The sequence below is a fragment of the Podarcis erhardii genome, assembly GCF_964252035.2.
Source record: "Podarcis erhardii genome assembly, chromosome: 10".
Classification (NCBI taxonomy): Eukaryota; Metazoa; Chordata; class Lepidosauria; order Squamata; family Lacertidae; genus Podarcis; species Podarcis erhardii.
Genome location: NC_138500.1, coordinates 5,278,394 through 5,300,555, shown reverse-complemented (window position 1 = coordinate 5,300,555; position 22,162 = coordinate 5,278,394). Strand labels below are relative to the sequence as shown.

The window sequence follows — 22,162 nt, the reverse complement described above, 5'->3', positions numbered from 1 at the left end:
TACAGTATTCTAGTTTAATAAATAAATAACCTAACACACTGTGTACTACGGCAGCAAGCCTGGTTCTATGTTCAGAAGCTTGTACTGGTTTGTCCTGCACGGTAGCCGAGAGAGGTCTTGAGGTTTTTGCTCCTCCTCTTCCTTCCAGCTACAGCCACAGGAAATTAATACCTGTTTAAAAAATAATAATCACAAAACAACTGGATTATAACCCCAAAGCATTCACTTTCTCTTTCCTTCAAGAGATGGGGGTGGGGTGGGGGTTGAGGAGAAAGGGCTCTTATATTTTGCTCTTGTAACATCTGAGCTCTTTTCTCATCTCCTAATTCCCGCTGCACTCTAAATCAGAACAAACACTTTCGGATGAGTGTAGGAGGTTTCGCCCTGTAGGTAAGTGAATGCATTTCATTCAATTGAACTGTGCTAGTAAAGCGACTGCAAGCTCTTGGGAGTGAAGTTGGTGAGTGAAGTCTTGGGAGTGAAGTCTTGGTGAGTTGCAGTGAAGCCCACCACGCTCCAATTACCTTCCTCTTGGGACACAGGCTTCTATCCTCACCCCAAACAAGGAGACGGCTCTGGAAGCTACTGAATTCTTGGATCTAGCAGAATCAGGGGTGCAATAAATGAGGGACTCAGCTGTCCTTACAATGGTACCTCTGGTTACGAACTTAATTCATTCTGGGGGTCCGTTCTTAACCTAAACCATTCTTAAACTTGAGGTTCCTCTTTTATATAAATTGTTATTACAGTGATACCTCGGGTTAAGTACTTAATTCATTCCGGAGGTCCGTACTTAACCTAAAACTGTTCTTAACCTGAAGCACCACTTTAGCTAATGGGGCCTCCTGCTGCCGCCGCGGTGCAATTTCTGTTCTCATCCTGGGGCAAAGTTCTTAACCTGAGGTACTACTTCTGGATTAGCAGGGTCTGTAACCCAAAGTGTTTGTAACCTGAGGTGTTTGTAACCCGAGGTACCACTGTACTGTTAAACTAGGCTTTTGTAGCTTGGGGGGGGGGGCATTGCTCACTGGACCTAGTTCTGTTTCCTTCATGCTGCTAAGTGACTGCAAACTGTAATCTTTAACTGTAGACTGAGTCGATAATCTTCAGCCAAAACGCCTGCCATAACTGAGGATCTGGTACGTGCTGACACTGACACGAGCTGGAGAAATATAAAGGCCTCATTGTGCCTTTATGGGCTCCTCACTACCTGCCCTACAGCCCAATGAGCACAGACTCTGAAACAACCCCAAGGTCTCCAGCATATAGGACATTAAAGGGGGGGGCAGGGGCAGGGAGATTTCCTGATTTTTATTTTAACAAAAGGAAAGTACCGGTAGTAGTTTGGTTTGAAAGGCCCGTGTTTATTTAGACCCAAGTATTTCGCTTGATCATCCGAAAGCTCCGTCAGGTGTGCGTCAAATGTTGGGAGATGAAGACTTGCCACGTACTCATCTGAAAAGGGAAAAGCAGCCCTGGTTAAGTCCGTGTGGCTGCAGGAAGGCCCCAAACGTCCCACAATGCAAGTGGGTGGGATGGAAACAGGAAGTTCTGCAGCAAAAAACAACAACCCAAAACACTCAGGACTGCCCTGGCAGTTACTAGCCATAATCAGAAGAGCAACCAAGAGAAAACGGACCCCTCATTCCTAGATGGCTGGGATGAGGGATATGGCTGGGACTTTTTAGATGCCAGAAATGATAGAGGAGCTGAAAGGCCACAGACTCCCTATCCCTGACCCAATAGCGGTGGACTCATAATCTGGGGAACCGGGTTCGCTTCCCCGCTCCTCCACCTGCAGCTGCTGGGTGATCTTGGGCCAGTCACACTTCTCTGAAGTCTCTCAGCCCCACTCAGCTCACAGAGTGTTTGTTGTGGGGGAGGAAGGGAAAGGAGAGTGTCAGCCGCTTTGAGACTCCTTCGGGTAGTGATAAAGCGGGATATCAAATCTAAACTCTTCTTCTTCTTCTACTTCTTCTTCTTTTACCACTCATTTCTTCAGAGACTGCAGACTTCCTTCCCCAGCCTCATCTCAAAGGACTCTTGCCCCCCCCCCAAGACCTGGCCAATGGGGGTAGAGTCAGTCAGAGGGGCTGAGGTTTGCTGCCTTTGTCGCCAGGTTACAAACGGCAGGCAAGCTGCAATGAGACCCTGAAGCTGAGCTGTACATGACACTGACTGGCGCTGTCCGCTGTGCCCTTGGCGCTGGGCCTGGCTCCCTCCGCATCGGACTGTGTGGCCAGTTCATTCCTCCAAGGGCTACCAGCCTCCAGCTTCCTTTGGAGGACAGCGAGGTGATCTCTATTGCCACATAACACCGGTCTTGAAAGACCTACAATGGCTCCCAGTCCGTTTCCAAGCACAATTCAAAGTGTTGGTGCTGACCTTGAAAGCCCTGAATGGCCTTGGTCCAGTATATCTGAAGGAGCGTCTCCACCCCCATCCTTCTACCCGGACACTGAGGTCCAGCACCGAAGGCCTTCTGGCGGTTCCCTCCCTGCGAGAAGCAAAGCTACAGGGAACCAGGCAGAGGGCCTTCTCGGTGGTGGCACCCGCCCTGTGGAACAGCCTCCCATCAGATGTCAAAGAGATAAACAACCACCTGACATTTAGAAGACATCTGATGGCAGCCCTGTTCGGGGAAGTTTTTAATGTGTGACATTTTAATGTACAGTGGTGCCCCACAAGACGAATGCCTCGCAAGACGAAAAACTCGCTAGACGAAAGAGTTTTCCGTCTTTTGAGGTGCTTCGCAAGACGAATTTCCCTATGGGCTTGCTTCGCAAGACGAAACGTCGGGCGAGTTCTTGCGAGTTTTTTTTCTTTCCCCCCCCCCTTTTTCAAAGCCACTAAGCCGCTAGTAGCCGTGCTTTGCAAGACGAAAAAACCACAAGACGAAGAGACTCGCGGAACTGATTAATTTCGTCTTGCGAGCCACCACTGTATTTTTTAGCTTTGTTGGAAGCCGCCCAGAGTGGCTGGGGAAACTCAGACAGATGGGTGGCGTATGTATAAATAAATGAATGAATGAATGATGATGATGATGATGATAAAATTTAATAATAATAATAATAATAATAATAATAATAATAATATATAATTACTGCTTCCCCAGGAGCCTTGGGGATGCAGCAGCAGCAGGGAACGAGTCCCAGTGCTAACCTTCCACCTGCAGGAAGCAGGTAAGCAGGAGGGTACCTTAGGGTGGAGTGTGATGGCTGAAGCTTACCCATTTTTTTAGGCAGCAGGTAGACGTCCTGCTTGTAGCGTCCTTCCGGGGCGTTGTAGAGCTCTATCAAGGCCAGAGCCTGACAAACAAATGAAAAGAGAGACCGGGTTAAGCTGGATCTCTGGCCACAGAACAGATCTACCCAACAATGGCTGCTCAAGTCGACCGGAACACCTGGTGGGACCAGAAGGGACCAGAAACACCATCAGCCCAGGATTCTATTCCATGGCAGCTCACCAGCACCAAATTGTTTCCATTCCTGATCCTTCCCTGCACAGGAACCAACTCTTCACCCCCCAATAAAATATATGAGGGGGCTGCCCCCCCCCAAGTTGATGAACATTGCCATGCAAATGGTGTGTTCATGTGCTGTGCCTTGTGATCAAATAGGTGGGGTAGGGCTTACCTGCGCGCCCCCCCAATATTTTATTCAAATTGGCACCCCTGCTTCCCGTAAGATGGACATTGAAGGACAGGAGTCAGGGGAAGAAGGCACTTCAACTGTTTCACACAAAGCCAGCCAGATCACAGGTTAAAATCAGGAAGGATGGCCCAGTGCTAAAACGAGCAGCTGTTCTGACTGTGGGTGAATGAGGCATCCCTTGTTCGCTCCAGACACAGCTATCAGCTAAACACACTGAATACGAAAGGAATCCAACCTCTGCTTTCTCACCCCGAGGAATTTTGCTGGGTCACAGATCTGCTCCACTCAGTATCATCTTGAACTGAGGGAGTCCTTGATAGCCCAGTGCAAGAGAACAGGGTGAGTGGGGGCAGAGCGTAGATATTTCAAAATGCGGGGGTGGGGGGTGGGGGTGGAACAGCAAGAACCCCTTGTCTAGAATGAGTCACAACTGAGGAATGGCAACAGAACTCCTGAAATACCCTTTGAAATACCCTTCTATGACCTAGCACTGTATACTCACTTAAACATTCTTTAAGTATCAACGAATTCCCTTCTTCTCTTTCATTTTGCATACTATAAATCCCTGCATATTTTACATAAACCAAACCATTCGGTATTCCATTACGTGTGAATTCAGGTTTTTTTGCTACTGAAGGTGCGAGGCAGGGATGGGGAATCTGGGGTCCTCCATATGTTGTGGGGCCCAAACTCCCATCACCCGTGATCTCTGGCCACGCTTGCTATGAGACCATGGGTAGGCAAACTAAGGCCCGGGGGCCGGATCCGGCCCAATCGCCTTCTAAATCCGGCCTGCGGACAGTCTGGGAATCAGCGTGTTTTTACATGAGTAGAACGTGTGCTTTTATTTAAAATGCATCTCTGGGTTATTTGTGGGGCATGGGAATTGGTTCATTTCCCTCCCCAATATATAGTCCGGCCCCCACAAGTTCTGAAGGACAGTGGACTGGCCCCCTGCTGAAAAAGTTTGCTGACCCCTGTATAAGACCCTCATGCAAGTTACCCTCAGTGCCCTTCCCCCTTGAACTGCAGGAGTTGAGGGGTGCAAAACACAAAGCTGTTGCTTGGGCTGCCTTTCTGAGTGCCAAACACACACTGAGAAGGGCATCTGACCTTTTTGGGGGGACCCCTGTGTCACCATTATGAAAAAGAACTGAAATAAACGGCCTCTTGGCTGATCCAGTATATTAGTTTATTGAAAACTGCCCCGCAAATCCCACTCACCTGGGTAGTCGCTGTTATTGACAGCACAAAGGTTGGAACTGTGGAGCAGCTCAGGTTCAGCAAGCGCCCCTGAAAGATAATAATAATAGTAATAATAATAATATTTTTTTATTTATACCCTGCCCTCCCCAGCCAAGGCCAGGCTCAGAGTGGCTTACAAGCAATAATAAAAACAAGATGAATGATTACAACTTAAAAACAAAAATAAAATACAACATTAAAATAATGGAACATTAAAATATTAAAATGTATCCTCATCGCAGGAGAAGGAAAAGAAAAAAGAAAGAGAGGGAGGGAATCAAATTGGCTCCAAACCAAAGGCCAGGCGGAACAACTCTGTCTCACAGCTCCTGCGGAAAGAAATCAGATCCCGCAGGGCCCTGGTCTCATGAGGCAGAGCGTTCCACCAGCTGGAGCCAGAGTTGAAAAGGCCCTGGCTCTGGTCGAAGCCAATCTAACTTCCTTAGGGCCCGGGACCACTAGGGTGTTGTTGTTTATGGACCTTGAGGCTCTCCGTGGGGCATACCAGGAGAGGCGGTCCCGTAGGTACGAGGGTCCTAGGCCGTGAAGGGCTTTAAAGGTCAAAAGCAGCACCTTAAATCTGACCCTGTACTCTACCGGGAGCCAGTGCAGCTTGAAAAGCACTGGGTGAATACGCTCCCATGGCAGGGACGCCGTGAGGAGCCTCGCTGCAGCATTCTGCACCCGCTGGAGTTTCTGGGTCAGCTTCAAGGGCAGCCCCGCGTAGAGCGAATTACAGTAGTCAAGCCTGGAGATGACCGTCGCATGGATCATATCATGATAAAAAAACATATCATTCCTGCATCCAACGCTGGCTTCTCCACGGGCAGACTGCTCCTGACCTGCAGGGGCTGCCAGCAATTCAGCTCCACCGCCAAACAGCAACAGGGGGAAGCAACAGGAGCCCCCTCAGAAGGAAGTGAACTTGAATGGCTCTGTCTTTGACTCAGCAAGGCTGTTAGCTCTTGGGAGAAGCTTCTAAAGCAGCGGTTCTCAACCTGTGGGTCCCCAGATGTTGTTGGACTACAACTCCCATCATTCCTGAGCACTGGCCTTGCTAGCTAGGGGTGATGGGAGTTGTAGTCCAACAACATCTGGGGACCAAAGGCTGTTCTAAAGGGTCAGCACTGGGAGGCCCCTCCAGATGTGCACTAGAGAACCCCAGGCCAAGATGAAGGAGGAGCTCATCTTCTGAACCACAACTGTACACACAGGGAGCTCTCAGCACCCACCCAGCCTTCTTCACCAGCCCGGTGCCCTCCTGATGTTTAGGACTACAAGACGTGCAGTCCAAAACATCTGGTGGGCACAAGTACACAGCAAAGTTATTCCACCCTGTTTGGAAGGCCCTCCTGGGTTCCACCGCAGCTCCCTTACCTCTGCCAGCAGCACTATCCTCTTCCCATCAGGCCAAATCACATGGTCTACCTGAGACCTCACCCGCTCCCATGTCAGCTCCGGGGTACGCAAGCTGGCCTGGAAGACAACATTCGAAAAGTCTGAAGCAGAAAGGGCCTTCGGAGTCAGCAGAAATGGTCACTGCACAAAGTCTCACTGCACGGAGTAACTTGTCGTCGGCTGAGCGAGATCTAAGGTCTGCAGGGGGTGGGCATTGCAGGACAACGCACGCCTTACACTTCGGCGGCCCCGATTCACCAGTTCAGCACCGCCAGAGGCAGGAAGTAAGAACTGCTCTGCTGAATCAGACCGCGGATTTGTCCAGTGCAACCTCCCCCTTCTTCATCTTTAAAGCAACTGCTCTTGTGGCAACAGATCCCGTAAAACAGTTAGTGAAAAACCACCTTCAGCCTGCCTGTCTTGAAACTCCTGGCACTGAGCTTCATGGGATGACCTGGCTCGTTCTAGCATTGTGAGGGGATAGAAAAAAGTCCTGGGCTTTCTCTATCCGGTACTTACGTCTACAAGTCTCTGATATTACCCCTCTCTTAATCACCTTTGCTCTAGAGAATCCAAATGATTTTGCATAAATGAATTGTGACTCACTTCACCCCCATAGTTCAGCCCGGACACTGAGGTCCAGCGCCAAGGGTCTTCTGGCAGTTCCCTCCCTGCGAGAAGTGAGGTTACAGGGAACCCACCCTGTGGAACACCCTCCCATCAGATGTGAAGAAAATAAGCAGCTATCTTATCTTTAAAAGACATCTGAAGGCAGCCCTGTTTAGGGAAGTTTTTAATCTTTAATGCTGTATTGTTTTTAACACTCGATTGGGAGCTGCCCAGAGTGGCTGGGGAAACTCAGCCAGATGGGCAGGGTCCAAATAATAAATTATTATTATTATTATTATTATTATTATTATTATTAGTGTCACGAATTGTTAGGAGCTAACTATTGTGCTGATTACTGAAATTACTCTGAAGTTGTTTTCATCATCACTATTATTATTATTGTTGTTGTTGTTAAACCCAATTGTTATGTCTTTATAAAGCCCCAATTGTTATGCCACATTGCTATCCACCATGAATGCACTCTGGAGTGCAGAAATGGCAGAAAATGGGTATATAAATATACCTGACTTTCTTTTGGGAGGGCAGGCAGTGGGAAAAAACCAGCCCAGAAAAAGGGCACTCCACCCCACTTTTCTGCAACATTTCTGAATGCAAGCCAGCAGCGCAGGCCAGTCCCCTGCTAGCAGTGAGATCAGACTGATGGAAAGAGTGCTTCAGTGGGTGTGTCTGGGGCAACAATATTTTGGGAAGCGCCCATTAGAAAACCAAACCAAACCGTGATTCCAGGCGTTGCAGTGGATTGCAGTTGCTGTGGTGTGGTGGAATGCTGTGAGGGCAAGTGAGGCAGAAAAATGTCGCCTACAATCCTGTCCCCTAAATTAGAGAGGTGCATGGGCACATCCTGACTCTGAAAAGGACAATGACCAAACCAAGAGCCCTCTCAGAGGAAGCCTCCTTGTCAGAGGGCTCCGATTACCCAGCTCCTCCGCTGACACGGACACACAGAGAGGCCTGGGCTGAAGGAACGTCAGTGTTTAGCAGCTGTTTACTGCAGGGGTTGCTTAGCAGCTAAATACAAGCTGGCATGCCAGCAGATGTCCTGACAGATGAGTGAGTGAGCTCCACTACTTATCTCCCTGCCCTCCCCCCACCCCCAAAAAACTTGGACAAGGCTGGTGTTTGCCTGGTTCCAAAAGAACAAATGTCAGCCCTCCCTATTGTGCTGTTTTGGAAAGCCAGAGGGGTAAAGCTGTTCAGCACTCCTATCTGCCCCTACCGGTGAGACAAAGGGTCGAAAAAGCACTCAATGAGAGCCTGGAAGAAGCATGGACAAGCGTCCTCTAAAGGGTGCTTCACAAAGAGCATTATGAACGACCCACTTTGCTGGTTTAAAGGCTGACGTTCGCTTTTTATTACAGCAGCCGAGCAGCGCAGCCACAGCAGCCCTCCACAAACCGTGGGCTGCTGGGGTTCAGCTCCTACCAGCCCCAGCCATCACAGCCAATTGTCAGGGGTGGTGGGGATTTTACAGAGGGCACCAGCTTGGGGAAGACTAACTAATAGCCGTGGCTTAGGGTCCTCGTATCTACAGGACCGCCTCTCCTGGTCTGCCCCGCAGAGGACCTTAAGGTCCATGAACAACCATAGTTTAGAGGTCCCAGGCCCTAAAGAAGTCAGATTATCCTCCACCAGGGCCAGGGCCTTCTCAGTGATGGCTCCGACCTGGTGGAATGCTCTGTCCCATGAGACTAGGGCCCTGCAGGATTCAAATTCCTTCCATCGGGCCTGTAAGACAGAGCTATTCCGCCTGGCCTTTAATTTGAATTCAGCCTGATCTTCTATTTCCCTTCTCTTCCCTCCCCTTCCCCTTTTATGAAGATCACTCGCTCTGAGACCCCACAGCTAATTCTCCCCTGGCCTCCTCGCTGGCCCAAGTAGGACTAATTCAGCCAGCTAGCCCTGGGGATTATCTAATGCTTATTAGATGGATTTCCCCTAAATTGATTTCTGAACTTTGAATTTTATTGTTATTCATGTTTTTATACTGTATTTTATGCTGTTTTTACAATTAAGTGTTTTAAATTTGTTGTTAGCTGCCCTAAGCCTGGTTTTTGAACCGGGAAGGGCGGGGTATAAATAAATTATTATTATTATTATTATTATTATTATTATTATTATTATTATTATTTCTGTCCAGGCCCAGGATACAAGTTCACACACAGCCATTAAACTCCCTAGGTGAAGGTTGTGTAGCCTCTCTCTCTCAGCCTAACCTAATTCACAGGGTTGCCAAGAAGAAGGGGGAAAACCTGGTACTGTGAGCTCCTTGGACAGAATGAAAATGTAATAAAACCAGGCATAAAGTTCTGTTCATTATTAAGCCAACCCATGTGTTTTTCTAGTTCAGAAGATGACACGCCCTCAGGAGGATAACCCCCCCACACGTGTTTCTTTGGAGCAGAACACAGGTATCTAGAAATATCTGCTGGCAGGCTGCAATCTTTCAGGCTTCACAGAGCTCAGAGAGCCAGTGTGGTGTAGTGGTTAGGAGCGGTGGACTCGTAATCTGGGGAACCGGGTTCGCGTCTCCGCTCCTCCACCTGCAGCTGCTGGGTGACCTTGGGCTAGTCACACTTCTCTGAAGCCTCTCAGCCCCACTCATCTCACAGAGTGTTTGTTGTGGGGGAGGAAGGGAAAGGAGAATGTTAGCCGCTTTGAGACTCCTTCGGGTAGTGATAAAGCGGGATATCAAATCCAAACTCCTCCTCTTCTTCTATTGCCTATAGAAAAGCTGCTCTAGCATTCCCCTGAATTTGGATCCAGCTCTGCTAGAAAAGACCCAGAACCCTCCTTCGTTTCCCATAATGCACTGCATTGCAGGTAGAGCAGGGAAGACCATCCCTAAAGCCCTTTACTAGAGACTGGGGAAAAAAGAAAGCCCAGCTCTTACCACGTCAATTTCAGTGTTGGAATGCCCCATGTTACAAACAATGCAACTGTTCTTCATTCTGTCAAGATGTTCTCTGATCACTACGTTTTTGTTACCTACAAACACACAGAAAGAAACAAGATTTACAGTATGGAGTGCTTGCTCTAAACCCCACCCTGGCTTTCTAAGAACGACTAGCACACACTGGGAGCATCTTGTTGCACAAACCCTGGTTGAAATGGACGGAGCTGGGCCCAGCCCACCCTTCTGGGACACGGCCGGCTATGGATTTCCTTCTACCGTTCCATTAGGAAGACTGCGAAGGGGATCGCGCTACCATTTCCACAACGAAACCCCGCTGCAATGCAAGCGTACCTGTGCAAGTGATAACAATGTCGACTTGCCGAATCACTTCGTTGAGTTTCACAAGACGGAAGCCGTCCATGCTGTGAGAAATAAGCAGAGAGAGACCCCTAAAACCGAAGCCCAGCAGAAAACACCCCCACCTGAAAACCGGCCTGTGGAACGCCCTCCCATCAGATGTCAGAGAGCTAAAACAACTATCTGACGTTTAGAAGACATCTGAAGGCAGCCTTGTTTAGGGAAGTTTTTAATGACTGGTGTTTTATTGTATTTTTAATCTTTGTTGGAAGCCGCCCAGAGTGGCTGGGGTAACCCAACCAAATGGGCGGGGTAATACTAACAACAACAACAACAAGTTGTCGTTGTTGTTGTCGTCACTGTGAAGCTCCTGGTCTGCTGAAGAAAACCTATTCCAGAACAGCAAGAACAACAACAGAACAACCTATTCCAGAACATACCAAGAACTGACTTAGTTGGTCTTTAAGGTGCTACTGGAAGGAATTTGTTTTGTTTTGACTATGGCAGACCAACACGGCTACCTATCTGTATCCAGAACAGCAGTTACACTTTGGAAACCAAACTCTCATTGTGTGAGCTTTCGGAGGCAGCAGCCAATTTGGTTGGATGGGTGAAGTCGACTAACAAAATGGCAGTTCTACATGGGTACCAATGCAGGGCGTGAGTGGTGCCAGAATGAGGTTAGGGAGCCCTTTCCAGACCAAATGCTGCATCCCCTCGTGGGCAGCCACATTCCAGCGCTGGGCGGGGCTTTGCAAGAGGAAGTGGGGCACGAGGCCAAAGTGGGCCGAGCAACAGATGTATGCAGCTGGCTGCAGGCAGTTAGGGGCTTCTATGCCAGCCCCACACCTCTCCATCTTCCATCCAGGCAAGGAAGAGGCACGGTTACAGTTCAAGAGCACGTTCCAGCCAGGCAAAAGCGCTTAAGGAGGATGTGGAGCAGGGCCTGCGGGAGGTGTGGCCTGGTCAGTTCCACAGGGGCCACATAACTAGGGGCCTGGAAGCTCGCAGTCCAACCTGGGTGGGGTCTGAGATTCCCAATCCCTGTGGCTAGGAGGATAAACCAAGTTAACAAGGCGACCTTGCCCAAAAAAACAAAACAAAAAACCATCGCACTCTGACAGCTGTCAAATGCAGCAGGTGATTTTCTTAACAAACTTAATGGCATTTCCCTCTGGATTTTAACAAGGACTCTGGCTGGTTCTTTATGTCAGTTGTAATTGCTGCCCTGTTTGCGCTCACTCCGGAAAATATTTAGAAGATGTCCTGCACTGATGTTGAGCACTCCAGCACCACCCCTTTAGAGAAGGGGTCGGCAACCTAAGGCCCAGGGGCTGGATGTAGTCCAATCGCCTCCTCAATCCGGCCCATGGACGGTCCGGGAATCAGCGTGTTTTTACATGAGTAGAATATGTCCTTTTATTCCAAATGCGGATGATGAAGTCGGTGCTGCGAAGGTATTATTGGTCATTTATTTCTGTTCTCTCCCCTCCCCTTAAAAAGCTCGGCGGCTTTGGGGCATCCCCCCCAAAAAAGCAAAGCAACTTTTGCTACCCCCAAAACTTTGGACAGCAGCTTCCCCCCCCCCAAAAAAAGAAGCTCCACTCTCGGCACTTTGCAATAAATACCGTATTTTTCGCCCTATAGGACGCACCGGACCATAGGAGAGGGAGAACAGGAAGAAAAAAATTCTCCCCCTCTCTGCTCAGCACCCCTTCAGCGAAGCGGCAGGAGAAACGGAGCCCCTTCCATTTCTCCTCCCCGCTTCTCTGAAGGGGCGCTGCGCAGAGAGGGAAAACTGTGCAGCGCCTCTCCAGCGAAGCGAAGCCTGGAGAGCAAGAGGGATCGGTGTGCACTGACCCCTCTCGCTCTCCCGGCTTCAGGCGGCTATCCGAAAGCATTCGGAGCGCAGCGGGAACTCCTGCTGTGCTCCGAAGGCTTGCGGATAGTGCCTGAAGCCTCCAGAGCACAGCGGGAGTTCCCGCTGCGCTCCGGGGGCTTCAGGCGGCTTCAGTGAAAGCAACGCAAAGCCTCCGGAGCACGGGGGGAGCTCTCCCTCTGCGCTTCGGAGGCTTCGCGTTGCTATCGCTGAAGCCAAGGAGCCTGCATTCGCTCCATAAGACACACACACATTTCCCCTTAATTTTTGAAGGGGGAAAAGTGTGTCTTATAGAGCGAAAAATACGGTAAGTGGGTTTTGGTTTGCAGTTTGGGCACTCGGTCTCTAAAAGGTTCGCCACCACTGCTTTAGAGTTACAAACTCCTTCAAAAACTGGAAACTTTGGGTGCCTCCTAGCAGCTTCGCTCTGATCCATGTGGCTCTCTTAACTCCCCCCCCCCCCGCCCCACCCTTCCAAAGTTGGCATGCTGTTGCATGGATGGCAATAGGAAGGGCCAGCGGGATTCTGTAAAGCAAGGGATTGAATCCTGTGCCAAGCCCACACCACAGGCTGACTGAAGACCCTGCCCACATTCCTCCGCAGCTTCAGCTCTTACCAGGCTTGCAGGGCACAAATGGGGTCGATCTCTGTCACGTACACAATGGAGCCCATGGCCTTCAGTGCGGCACAGCAGCCCTTGCCCACCTGCAGCGGGAGAGCAGAACGTCAGGAAAGAGCCACAGAGGACTCAACGCTGCAAGAGTTGGGGGAAAAACAACAATGCAGCTCTACATTTCTGGGTCCTGTGGCGGGAGAAGCCCAAGGGAGGAGGGTCGGAAGATGAACTTTCAGTGCAATTAACCCAACAGCACCAAGCATTTGTGGGTGGGGAGCTTAAGCACACGGTAACTAGACACTACGCCCAAGTGGGCATCCGCATGCAACGATGGAAAAATGCTTCTGTCCAAAAGAGAGGAAAGCCCAGGAGTGTCTAGGTACAATAAAAGCATGTCCAGTTATATACAGTGGTACCTCTGGTTGCAAACAGGATCCGTTCCGGAGACCCGTTCGCAACCTGAAAAGAGCGCAACCCGAAGCGCCATATCTGCGCATGTGCATGGCGCAATTTGGCACTTGTGCGCATGCATGAAGCACAATTTAGTACTTCTGCGCATGCGGCGAAACCTGGAAGTAACCCTTTCTGGTATTTCAGGGTTGCCGCGGGACAAAATCTGAAAAGACGTAACCTGGAGCGTCCGTAACATGAGGTATGACTGTACAAGAACCCAAGCAAACAAGATGTTTTCCTGTAGGAAAGGTAAGAACTATTCAAATTGGGTTATTTTATCTCACACAGAACCCTGGACTTCCCAAGATGAACAATGGTTCCACAACCCTGCAGAGTAGCAAGAGTGGCTTTCAAAGGGAATTTCTGCATGGGGGCTGCAGGAAAGGGTTGCCCCTTGGGAGCTGCTTATTCCATGAACCTGAAGTCAATGGACAAGCAGATGCTGCAAATTACATGTAAAAGGTAAAGGTAAAGGTACCCCTGCCCGTACGGGCCAGTCGTGACCAACTCTGGGGTTGCGCGCCCATCTCGCTTAAGAGGCCAGGGGCCAGCGCTGTCCGGAGACACTTAGAATCATAGAATCATAGGGTTGGAAGAGACCACAAGGGCCATCGAGTCCAACCCCCTGCCAAGCAGGAAACACCATCAGAGCACTCCTGACATATGGTTGTCAAGCCTCTGCTTAAAGACCTCCAAAGAAGGAGACTCCACCACACTCCTTGGCAGCAAATTCCACTGTCGAACAGCTCTTACTGTCAGGAAGTTCTTCCTAATGTTTAGGTGGAATCTTCTTTCTTGTAGTTTGGAACCATTGCTCCGTGTCCGCTTCTCTGGAGCAGCAGAAAACAACCATTCTCTCTCCTCTATGTGACATCCTTTTATATATTTGAACATGGCTATCATATCACCCCTTAACCTCCTCTTCTCCAGGCTAAACATGCCCAGCTCCCTTAGCCGTTCCTCATAAGGCATCGTTTCCAGGCCTTTGACCATTTTGGTTGCCCTCCTCTGGACACGTTCCAGTTTGTCAGTGTCCTTCTTGAACTGTGGTGCCCAGAACTGGAAACAGTACTCCAGGTGAGGTCTGACCAGAGCAGAATACAGTGGCACTATTACTTCCCTTGATCTAGATGCAATACTCCTATTGATGCAGCCCAGAATTGCATTGGCTTTTTTAGCTGCCGCGTCACACTGTTGGCTCATGTCAAGTTTGTGGTCAACCAAGACTCCTAGATCCTTTTCACATGTACTGCTCTCAAGCCAGGTGTCACCCATCTTGTATTTGTGCCTCTCATTTTTTTTGCCCAAGTGCAATACTTTACATTTCTCCCTATTAAAATTCATCTTGTTTGTTTTGGCCCAGTTCTCTAATCTGTCAAGGTCGTTTTGAAGTGTGATCCTGTCCTCTGAGGTGTTAGCCACCCCTCCCAGTTTGGTGTCATCTGCAAATTTGATCAGGATGCCCTTGAGTCCATCATCCAAGTCGTTGATAAAGATGTTGAATAAGACCGGGCCCAAGACAGAACCCTGTGGCACCCCACTAGTCACTCTTCTCCAGGATGAAGAGGAACCATTGATGAGCACCCTTTGGGTTCGGTCAGTCAGCCAGTTACAAATCCACTGAGCGGTAGCATAGTCAAGTCCGCATTTTACCAGCTTCTTTACAAGAATATCATGGGGCACCTTGTCAAATGCCTTGCTGAAATCAAGGTAGGCTACATCCACTGCGTTCCCTTCATCTACCAGGCTTGTAATTCTGTCAAAAAACGAGATCAGGTTAGTTTGACATGACTTATTTTTCAGAAATCCATGCTGACTATTGGTGATCACAGCATTCCTTTCTAGGTGCTCACAGACTGTTTGCTTAATGATCTGCTCCAGAATCTTCCCTGGTATTGATGTCAGACTGACTGGGCGGTAATTATTTAGGTCCTCTCTTTCCCCCTTTTTGAAAATAGGGACAACATTTGCCCTCCTCCAGTCTGCCGGGACTTCGCCTGTTCTCCAGGAATTCTCAAAGATGACTGCCAGTGGTTCTGAGATCACATCTGCCAGTTCTTTTAATACTCTTGGATGCAGTTCATCTGGCCCTGGAGACTTGAATACATCTAAACTAGCCAAGTATTCTTGTACTATCTCCTTAGTTATTCTGGGCTGTGTTTCCTCTGCTGAATCATTTGCTCCAAATTCTTCAGGTCGGGCATTGTTTTCTTTATTGGAGAAGACTGAGGCAAAGAAGGCATTGAGGAGTTCAGCCCTTTCTGTGTTCCCTGTTTGCATTTCACCATCTTCTCCTCTGAGTGACCCCTGTTTCTTTGTTCTTCCTTTTGCTACGAACATACCCATAAAAGCCTTTTTTGTTGCTTTTAACCTCTCTAGCAAGCCTGAGTTCATTCTGTGCTTTAGCTTTTCTGACTTTGTGTCTACACGTGCTGGCTATTTGTTTGAATTCCTCTTTGGTGGTTTCCCCCCTTTTCCATTTTTTGTACACATCCTTTTTTAATCTTAACTCAGTTAAAAGTTCTTTAGATAGCCACCCCGGGTTCTTTAGGCACCTTCCATGTTTCCGTCTCATTGGTATTGCCTGAAGTTGTGCTTTTACTATCTCTCTCTTAACAAACTCCCAGCCATCATGAACTCCCTTTCCTTTTAATATTACTGTCCATGGGATCTCACCCAGCAGTTCCCTAAGTTTTATGAAGTCGGCTTTCCTAAAGTCAAGAAATTGAGTCCTAGTATGCTTGGCTGCTCCTTTCCGCTGTATAGTAAACTTCAGAAGACTCACTTCCGGGTCACGTGGCCAGCGTGACGAAGCTGCTCTGGCAAGCCTGCACCAGCACAGCACACGGAAACGCCGTTTACCTTCCCAATATAAAGCGGTACCTATTTATCTACTTGCACTTAAGGGTGCTTTCGAACTGCTAGGTGGGCAGGAGCTGGGACCGAATGACGGGAGCTCACCCCGCCGCGGGGATTCGAACCGCCGACCATACAATCGGCAAGTCCTAGGCACTGAGGTTTTACCCACAGCGCCACCCGCGTCCCTGCAAATTACATGTAGGTGGTGCAAAAAACAAAAACATGGACACGTGAAATCTTCTTTTTCCTCCTGGGATTACAGAAGGTTCCTGTGCAGACGTGCCAGTTCAGTGAGTGTGCCATTGCTCCCCCGTAATCAGTTCTGTCCAGTAACAGCCGATCAGTGTTGGGGTTTCAGTCTCCTGTGTTATCTTCACTTCCCATCCACCCTGCAGAGAATGCAAAGGTGTTTGGCTGACCCGAAGACACCACTTTCTTCTTCTTCTTCTTCTTTTCCTTCTCCTCCTGCGATGAGGCTACATTTTAATATTTTAAAGTTCCATTATTTTAATGTTGTATTTTATTTTTGCTTTTAAGTTTGTAATCATTCATCTTGTTTTTATTATTGCTTGTAAGCCGCTCTGAGCCCGGCCTTGGCTGGGGAGGGCGGGGTATAAATAAAAAATTATTATTGTTGTTGTTGTTGTTGTTGTCGTCTGTGCAATGCAAGATGGGGACATGCGGCCACCTTGTGCTCTCAGAGATCAGAGGCCACCACTAAGCCAACCTGGTGCTTGCTCTGCAGGTGCCTCAAATGCACACAGGCCAGTTCTGCGCCCTGACACCAACATCCCATATGTTAAGTCCTTAACAACTTGAATAAAGAAGAAAAGCAGGGGTGGCACTAATGCTATGGGATGCACTTCCCGAAATATGAAAGGCTTAATCTGTATTGGCATTCCGCCGGCTTTTGGAGATGCACCTGTTTATGCAATCCGTCCCTTGATCTCTCAACCTGTGTCCCCCATTACTATGCTGTTGTAATGGGGTTGTTTTATTGCATGCTTTAACTGTGGATGTTTATATTTTAATGCTCGTGTAATTGGTTTCTAGGGACGCGGGTGGCGCTGTGGGTTAAACCACAGAGACTAGGACTTGCCGATCAGAAGGTCAGCGGTTTGAATTCCCACGACGGGTGAGCTCCCGTTGCTCGGTCCCTGCTCCTGCCAACCTAGCAGTTCGAAAGCATGTCAAAGTGCAAGTAGATAAATAGGTACCGCTCTGCAGGAAGGTAAATAGCGTTTCCGTGCGCTGCTCTGGTTCGCCAGAAGTGGCTTAGTCATACTGGCCACACGACCCGGAAGCTGTACGCTGGCTCCATCGGCCAATAAAGCGAGATGAGCGCCACAACCCCAGAGTCGGCCATGACTGGACCTAATGGTCAGGGGTCCCTTTACCTTAACCTTAATTGGTTTCTGTTCTTGCAAACCGTTTAGAAGCCTATTTTGGCACCAAGTGGCATATAAAACAACACCACCATGGGGGTTTAAAAAATGCTTCTGGGAAGTACAAGGACTCTAGTGCATCTCCAGTGGAAGGGAGTCCCACAGTTCTGGGTTCAGCCACTCAGAATGCCTGTCAGCATGGAGACTCTCCAGGAAGGCCCTTCATTCATCTTGAAAGAGATTAAAAAATGACTGAGGGAAGAAAGCAACTTCCATGACAGCTTTCTGTATCACACAGTCATGCAAAAAGCCACAGGAAGCCTGAAGGAAGAACCCACAAGATAACCTGACGCCCGACCCAGCTGGAGTGTAAAAATAATGCAGAGTGCAAGGCTTGTCTTGACATTGGGCTAAAACTGTTGTTTGCTGCAAGTTTCCAGGGGTCCAACAGGAAATGCCCTTAGATATCCAGAGGGAAGTCTTAGAGAAATGATCCCTAGAACTTGAGAAGGAACTATGATGCCACCCACAACCTTCACCTAGAGCACAAGCACAGCTTGCTCCAGGGGGGAAACATCCGAGTCTTACCTCTCCGTAGCCACAGACTACGACTTGCTTTCCTCCAAACATCATATCGGTTGTCCTTTTAAGGCTGAGGAAAAACGAGAGGGTTGCAAAGTTAATCTTGAGAAATTCTGTTATGTGCGGGATTTCAGGCTCAAGGGGACAGCGGTTTTGGATTTGTGAATAATGGCCCTTGTGTGTATTGCTCAACAGTGATGCAACATCAGTGAAATGAACTGGGAGCTATACAAATTACAGAGCAGTACCACTCTTGCCAAGGGGACTTGCAATGTAGGGACCACATGCGTAGGCTACTGCAATCATGTGCAAAGACACTTTGTACACATGCAAAGAGGCTGCACCACATCCTTTGGGAGCCCTGGAAGCATAACCACTGTACATTATCTGCACATGGGGATTCCTGCAAATTCTTACACACACAGCCTATTTCACAAGTATCTGGGAATCTGCAAAGCGATCCTGTGGTTTGAAAAGGAAGCCAGCAACAGGTGAAAGATTAGAAATTATCAATGAATGACAGGGAGCAGGGTGGGAGAGAGTCTATCAGTGATAAAGGTAACAACAAGCAAAACAGTAAAAGCCAGGCTGTCTCTTGCGAAGCAGCTAAATGTGGGGGCTCAATGCAACTGCAGACCCTGCGTATCTAAGCACATCAACAGCAACCAGCTGCCTTTAGGAAGATTTTAATTCCTTCCTCTTCTTTTAAAGCTGCTTTTTCTTTAGTTTATAATTCTTTGCTTCTGCGTGTCCCTTTCAAGCCTCCAAACGGATACCCTTAGATGCTGAGAACCGTTGGCCCTTGCGATATCCCAGCTTTTGCCGGGGGCTCTGTTGGGAAGCACAAAACGGTGGTTTCCAGGTGAAGGAAGCCATGCTGTTCTGCACATGGAAACTCTCCCTCTTAGCATATCTCCTTCCCTACTTGGCATCTCTGCAACTGTGCCCTACATTGTAGTCTATTTTTAGCAGATAAGTAAAATAGGTTAGCGGTGTAGGGAGTGTGGAACTTCAATTTTCCACTGAATATAGACGGCAGTCTCGAGGGATTGGAGTGCAGTTCTGCTCCTGTTTCTCGTGGCCCATTTTACAAGGCCCAAGCTAGCTGCCTAGCTGATTTAAATATTTCAACTGCTTCCATACGATTCTGCCAAGCAGCAGAAACAAGAGCGAGCCAATGATAATGTCCTCTGCTGGTATCAAATTTGCATGAAAGCATATTAGTAGAATTAGGAAGCAGCAATTTGCCTGCATTTCAATAAATGGAGAAGCCAATGCCCAAATTGGGGGTCGGGGCTTTAAGAGCAACTTTCCGCAGCATGCCTTGTTCTCACTGAGGGAGGTCAAGCTGTGCCGGAGGTGTATCACATGACTGAGTGCCAGAAAAACCCTATTCACCACACAGGGAAAGCCAGCGCAGGGAGAAAGCCAGATTAGAACCCTTCTACCTCACATGCTGATTTTCCATGTGCAGGGAGCTGTTATGTTCAGTCATGTGTTCCCCCACCTGGCACTCTGAAATGGTAAAATCTTTGGCAAAGGCGGCCATCCTCAGTGAGAGTCAGGCCCACCCATGCCTCACAGTGAACAGCAATGTTACCAGCAGGGAGAGATGTGTTCAAACAGACTGGGGTATGCACTGAGAAACGGCAGCTGGCTGCAAATCCACCTCAAACATTGAGACGGCCGTGCCTGTTGTGCACAATGCAAAGCAGCCCTGAAGCAGAGAGACAGGCCTAAAGAAGGCCGATAGAATTCACAGCCAGTCACAGGGCCTACGGGCATCGACTCCACGGGCCTCTAAGCCCATGACAAGTAGGATTGTAGGAGAGCCCAAAAGACACTCTAAATCCCACCTCCCTTTTGTATGCATCTGATCATGGAAGAGCTTCCTTGCCACGGACACCTAATGCCTCTGGGAAATGAAAATAGGGGTTTGGGGAAACAATGCTAAATGTAGCTCATGGGATGAATTGCCTATAGTGTTCCTTTAGCAAGAGGAAGAGAACAGGACAACAAGCTACAGTGGTACCTCGCAAGACGAATGCCTCGCAAGACAAAAAACGCACAAGACGAAAGAGTTTTCCGTTTTTTGACTCGTTCCGCAAGACAAATTTCCCTATGGGCTTGCTTCACAAGACGAAACGTCTTGCGAGTTCTTGCAAGTTTGTTTCCTTTTTCTTAAAGCCGCTAAGAGCCGTGCTTCGCAAGACAAAAAAACCGCAAGACGAAGAGACTCGCGGAACGGATTAATTTCGTCTTGCGAGGCACCACTGTAGATGCCTTTGTTTCATGGTAGGGCAGTGGGCGGGGGGTGAGGGAGAAAGGGATAACATCCCCCCCCCCCAACTTTTCTTCTTGTAGTTATCAACTTGGATGAACATAGCAACGTAAGAGATGGAAAAGAACATGCCGGGTCGAGTTGTCTTGTAATAAAAGCTTCAACCCACCAGGCTACGGAATGAGAACTGCAATTACCACGTCAGCAACATCCTGCTCTTAATTCCCTCTTAGTCTTCTGGGTTTAGGCGCTAGCGGCCAGCTTATTCCTGAAGCTACTGAGGAGTTTGGTGCCTCTGTGACATTTAGGGCAGGAAAGATCCGCCACGTGGTGTCTGTTCCTTTGCCATTCTCCCACAGTGAAGCGTTCTTGTGACGGGATTTGTACCGAACATCGAGAGAGGCCTTTTTATAAAAACAAAACAATGCACTATATCTGGAATAAACAAACCCAAACTGCACCCGTCTCCTGGCAAGACTATGCGGTTTGGAAACATGGAAATCACATTCACTGGAAAGCTTCAGCATAGGAGAATGGGAGTTACCACCCCAGCTTTTTTCCTGCCATAAAAGTGAGATGCTTTATCTATTTATAAAAATATTTGTGTACTGCTGTTCATAAACAGTATCACAGCAACCATACAGATCCACAATAAAAGCCATGTAAAAACTGAAAACCAGAGATTAACTATTGCAGAAATATATTTTCTTAATTGCCTGTGTGAGCTCTGTGGCAGCTATTTTGGACGGTTGGCCATAGTTACACCTTTGCAGCTGCTTCTCTGCAGACCCTTGTGAAAAGACCTCATTCTCCTCTCCGTGTTCATTTAAACAGAAAGATACGTACCCATCTAAAATGGATTCCCGGCAGCAATAGAGGTTGTCAAACTTCTGCTTGGTAACAGAGTCGTTGACATTCATAGCTGGGACGCACAGCTTGCCTGCCTTTGATAGCTGATATAATCTAGGGTGAGAGGGGAGGGGAAAGAATGAAAGGATAAAAGCCAAGGTTTCCTCCAATTTCCCCAGATGCTCTCCTGCCTTCTGTTGACCTACACAATTGACTGACCAGCACCGGGTGAACCTAGTTAAGGGTTTATTGTGAAATCAGCGCTGCTCATACCTGCAAGGGTTTTTTGTTTTTTGCAAGGTCCACATGATGCTATCATTAAAATGCCAGCCCATCCGTTTTTTACACTTAATCCAGATTTCCCCTTGATGTGGAAATTCTGATAAGTAAAAGTTACTTTTTAATGCATCTGCCCTCGCAACACTTTCTGAGTTTTGTTTGGGAGGCAGTGTATGTGTGATTCAAACTGCTGGGTTTTTGAAGATGGGGAAGTCGGGTCCAAATTCTCTTTCAGTTATGAAACGTACAAGGTGACCACAAGCTATTACAGTGGTACCTCAGGTTACATACGCTTCAGGTTACATACACTTCAGGTTACAGATTCCACTAACCCGGAAGTAGTACCTCGGGTTAAGAACTTTACTTCAGGATGAGAAGAGAAATCGTGCTCCGGTGGCCCCATTAGCTAAAGTGGTGCTTCAGGTTAAGAAACGAATTAAGTACTTAACCCGAGGTACCACTGTATTGCCATGGGTTACTGGCATGTCAAGGTGCTGCTCTGAATTCCTTTGGAGGACAGACCAAAGAGTACAGTGGTGCCCTGCAAGACGAACGCCTAGCAAGACGGAAAACCCGCTAGACGAAAGGGTTTTCCGTTTTGGAGGCGCTTCGCAAAACGAATTTCCTATGGGCTTGCTTCACAAGACGAAAATGTCTTGCGAGTTCCTGTGGGTTCCCCCCCCCTTTCCTCCCCTTTTTCTAAGCAGCTAAGCCGCTTATCAGCTGATCCGCTAAGCTGATAAGCCGCTAAAAGCTGCTAAACCGCTAATTCACTAAGCTGTCAATGGGCTTGCTTCGCAAG

General features: G+C 48.4%; 1 protein-coding gene across 2 annotated transcripts in view; it reads right to left on the bottom strand.

The window, feature by feature from the left end:
* The window catches only part of AHCYL2 (adenosylhomocysteinase like 2), a 101,182-nt gene continuing 79,020 nt past the window's right edge, over positions 1-22,162 (bottom strand). For both annotated transcript variants that reach the window (XM_081879907.1, XM_081879908.1), the window contains 10 exons: positions 21,079-21,195; positions 17,958-18,021; positions 12,673-12,761; positions 10,171-10,241; positions 9,817-9,911; positions 6,276-6,374; positions 4,878-4,946; positions 3,230-3,308; positions 1,335-1,455; positions 1-171 (listed from right to left, as the gene is read on the bottom strand). In XM_081879907.1, coding sequence (XP_081736033.1) covers positions 165-171; positions 1,335-1,455; positions 3,230-3,308; positions 4,878-4,946; positions 6,276-6,374; positions 9,817-9,911; positions 10,171-10,241; positions 12,673-12,761; positions 17,958-18,021; positions 21,079-21,195 — 811 coding nt within the window. In that variant the 3' untranslated portion in view covers positions 1-164. The remainder of the gene's footprint in view (positions 172-1,334; positions 1,456-3,229; positions 3,309-4,877; positions 4,947-6,275; positions 6,375-9,816; positions 9,912-10,170; positions 10,242-12,672; positions 12,762-17,957; positions 18,022-21,078; positions 21,196-22,162) is intronic.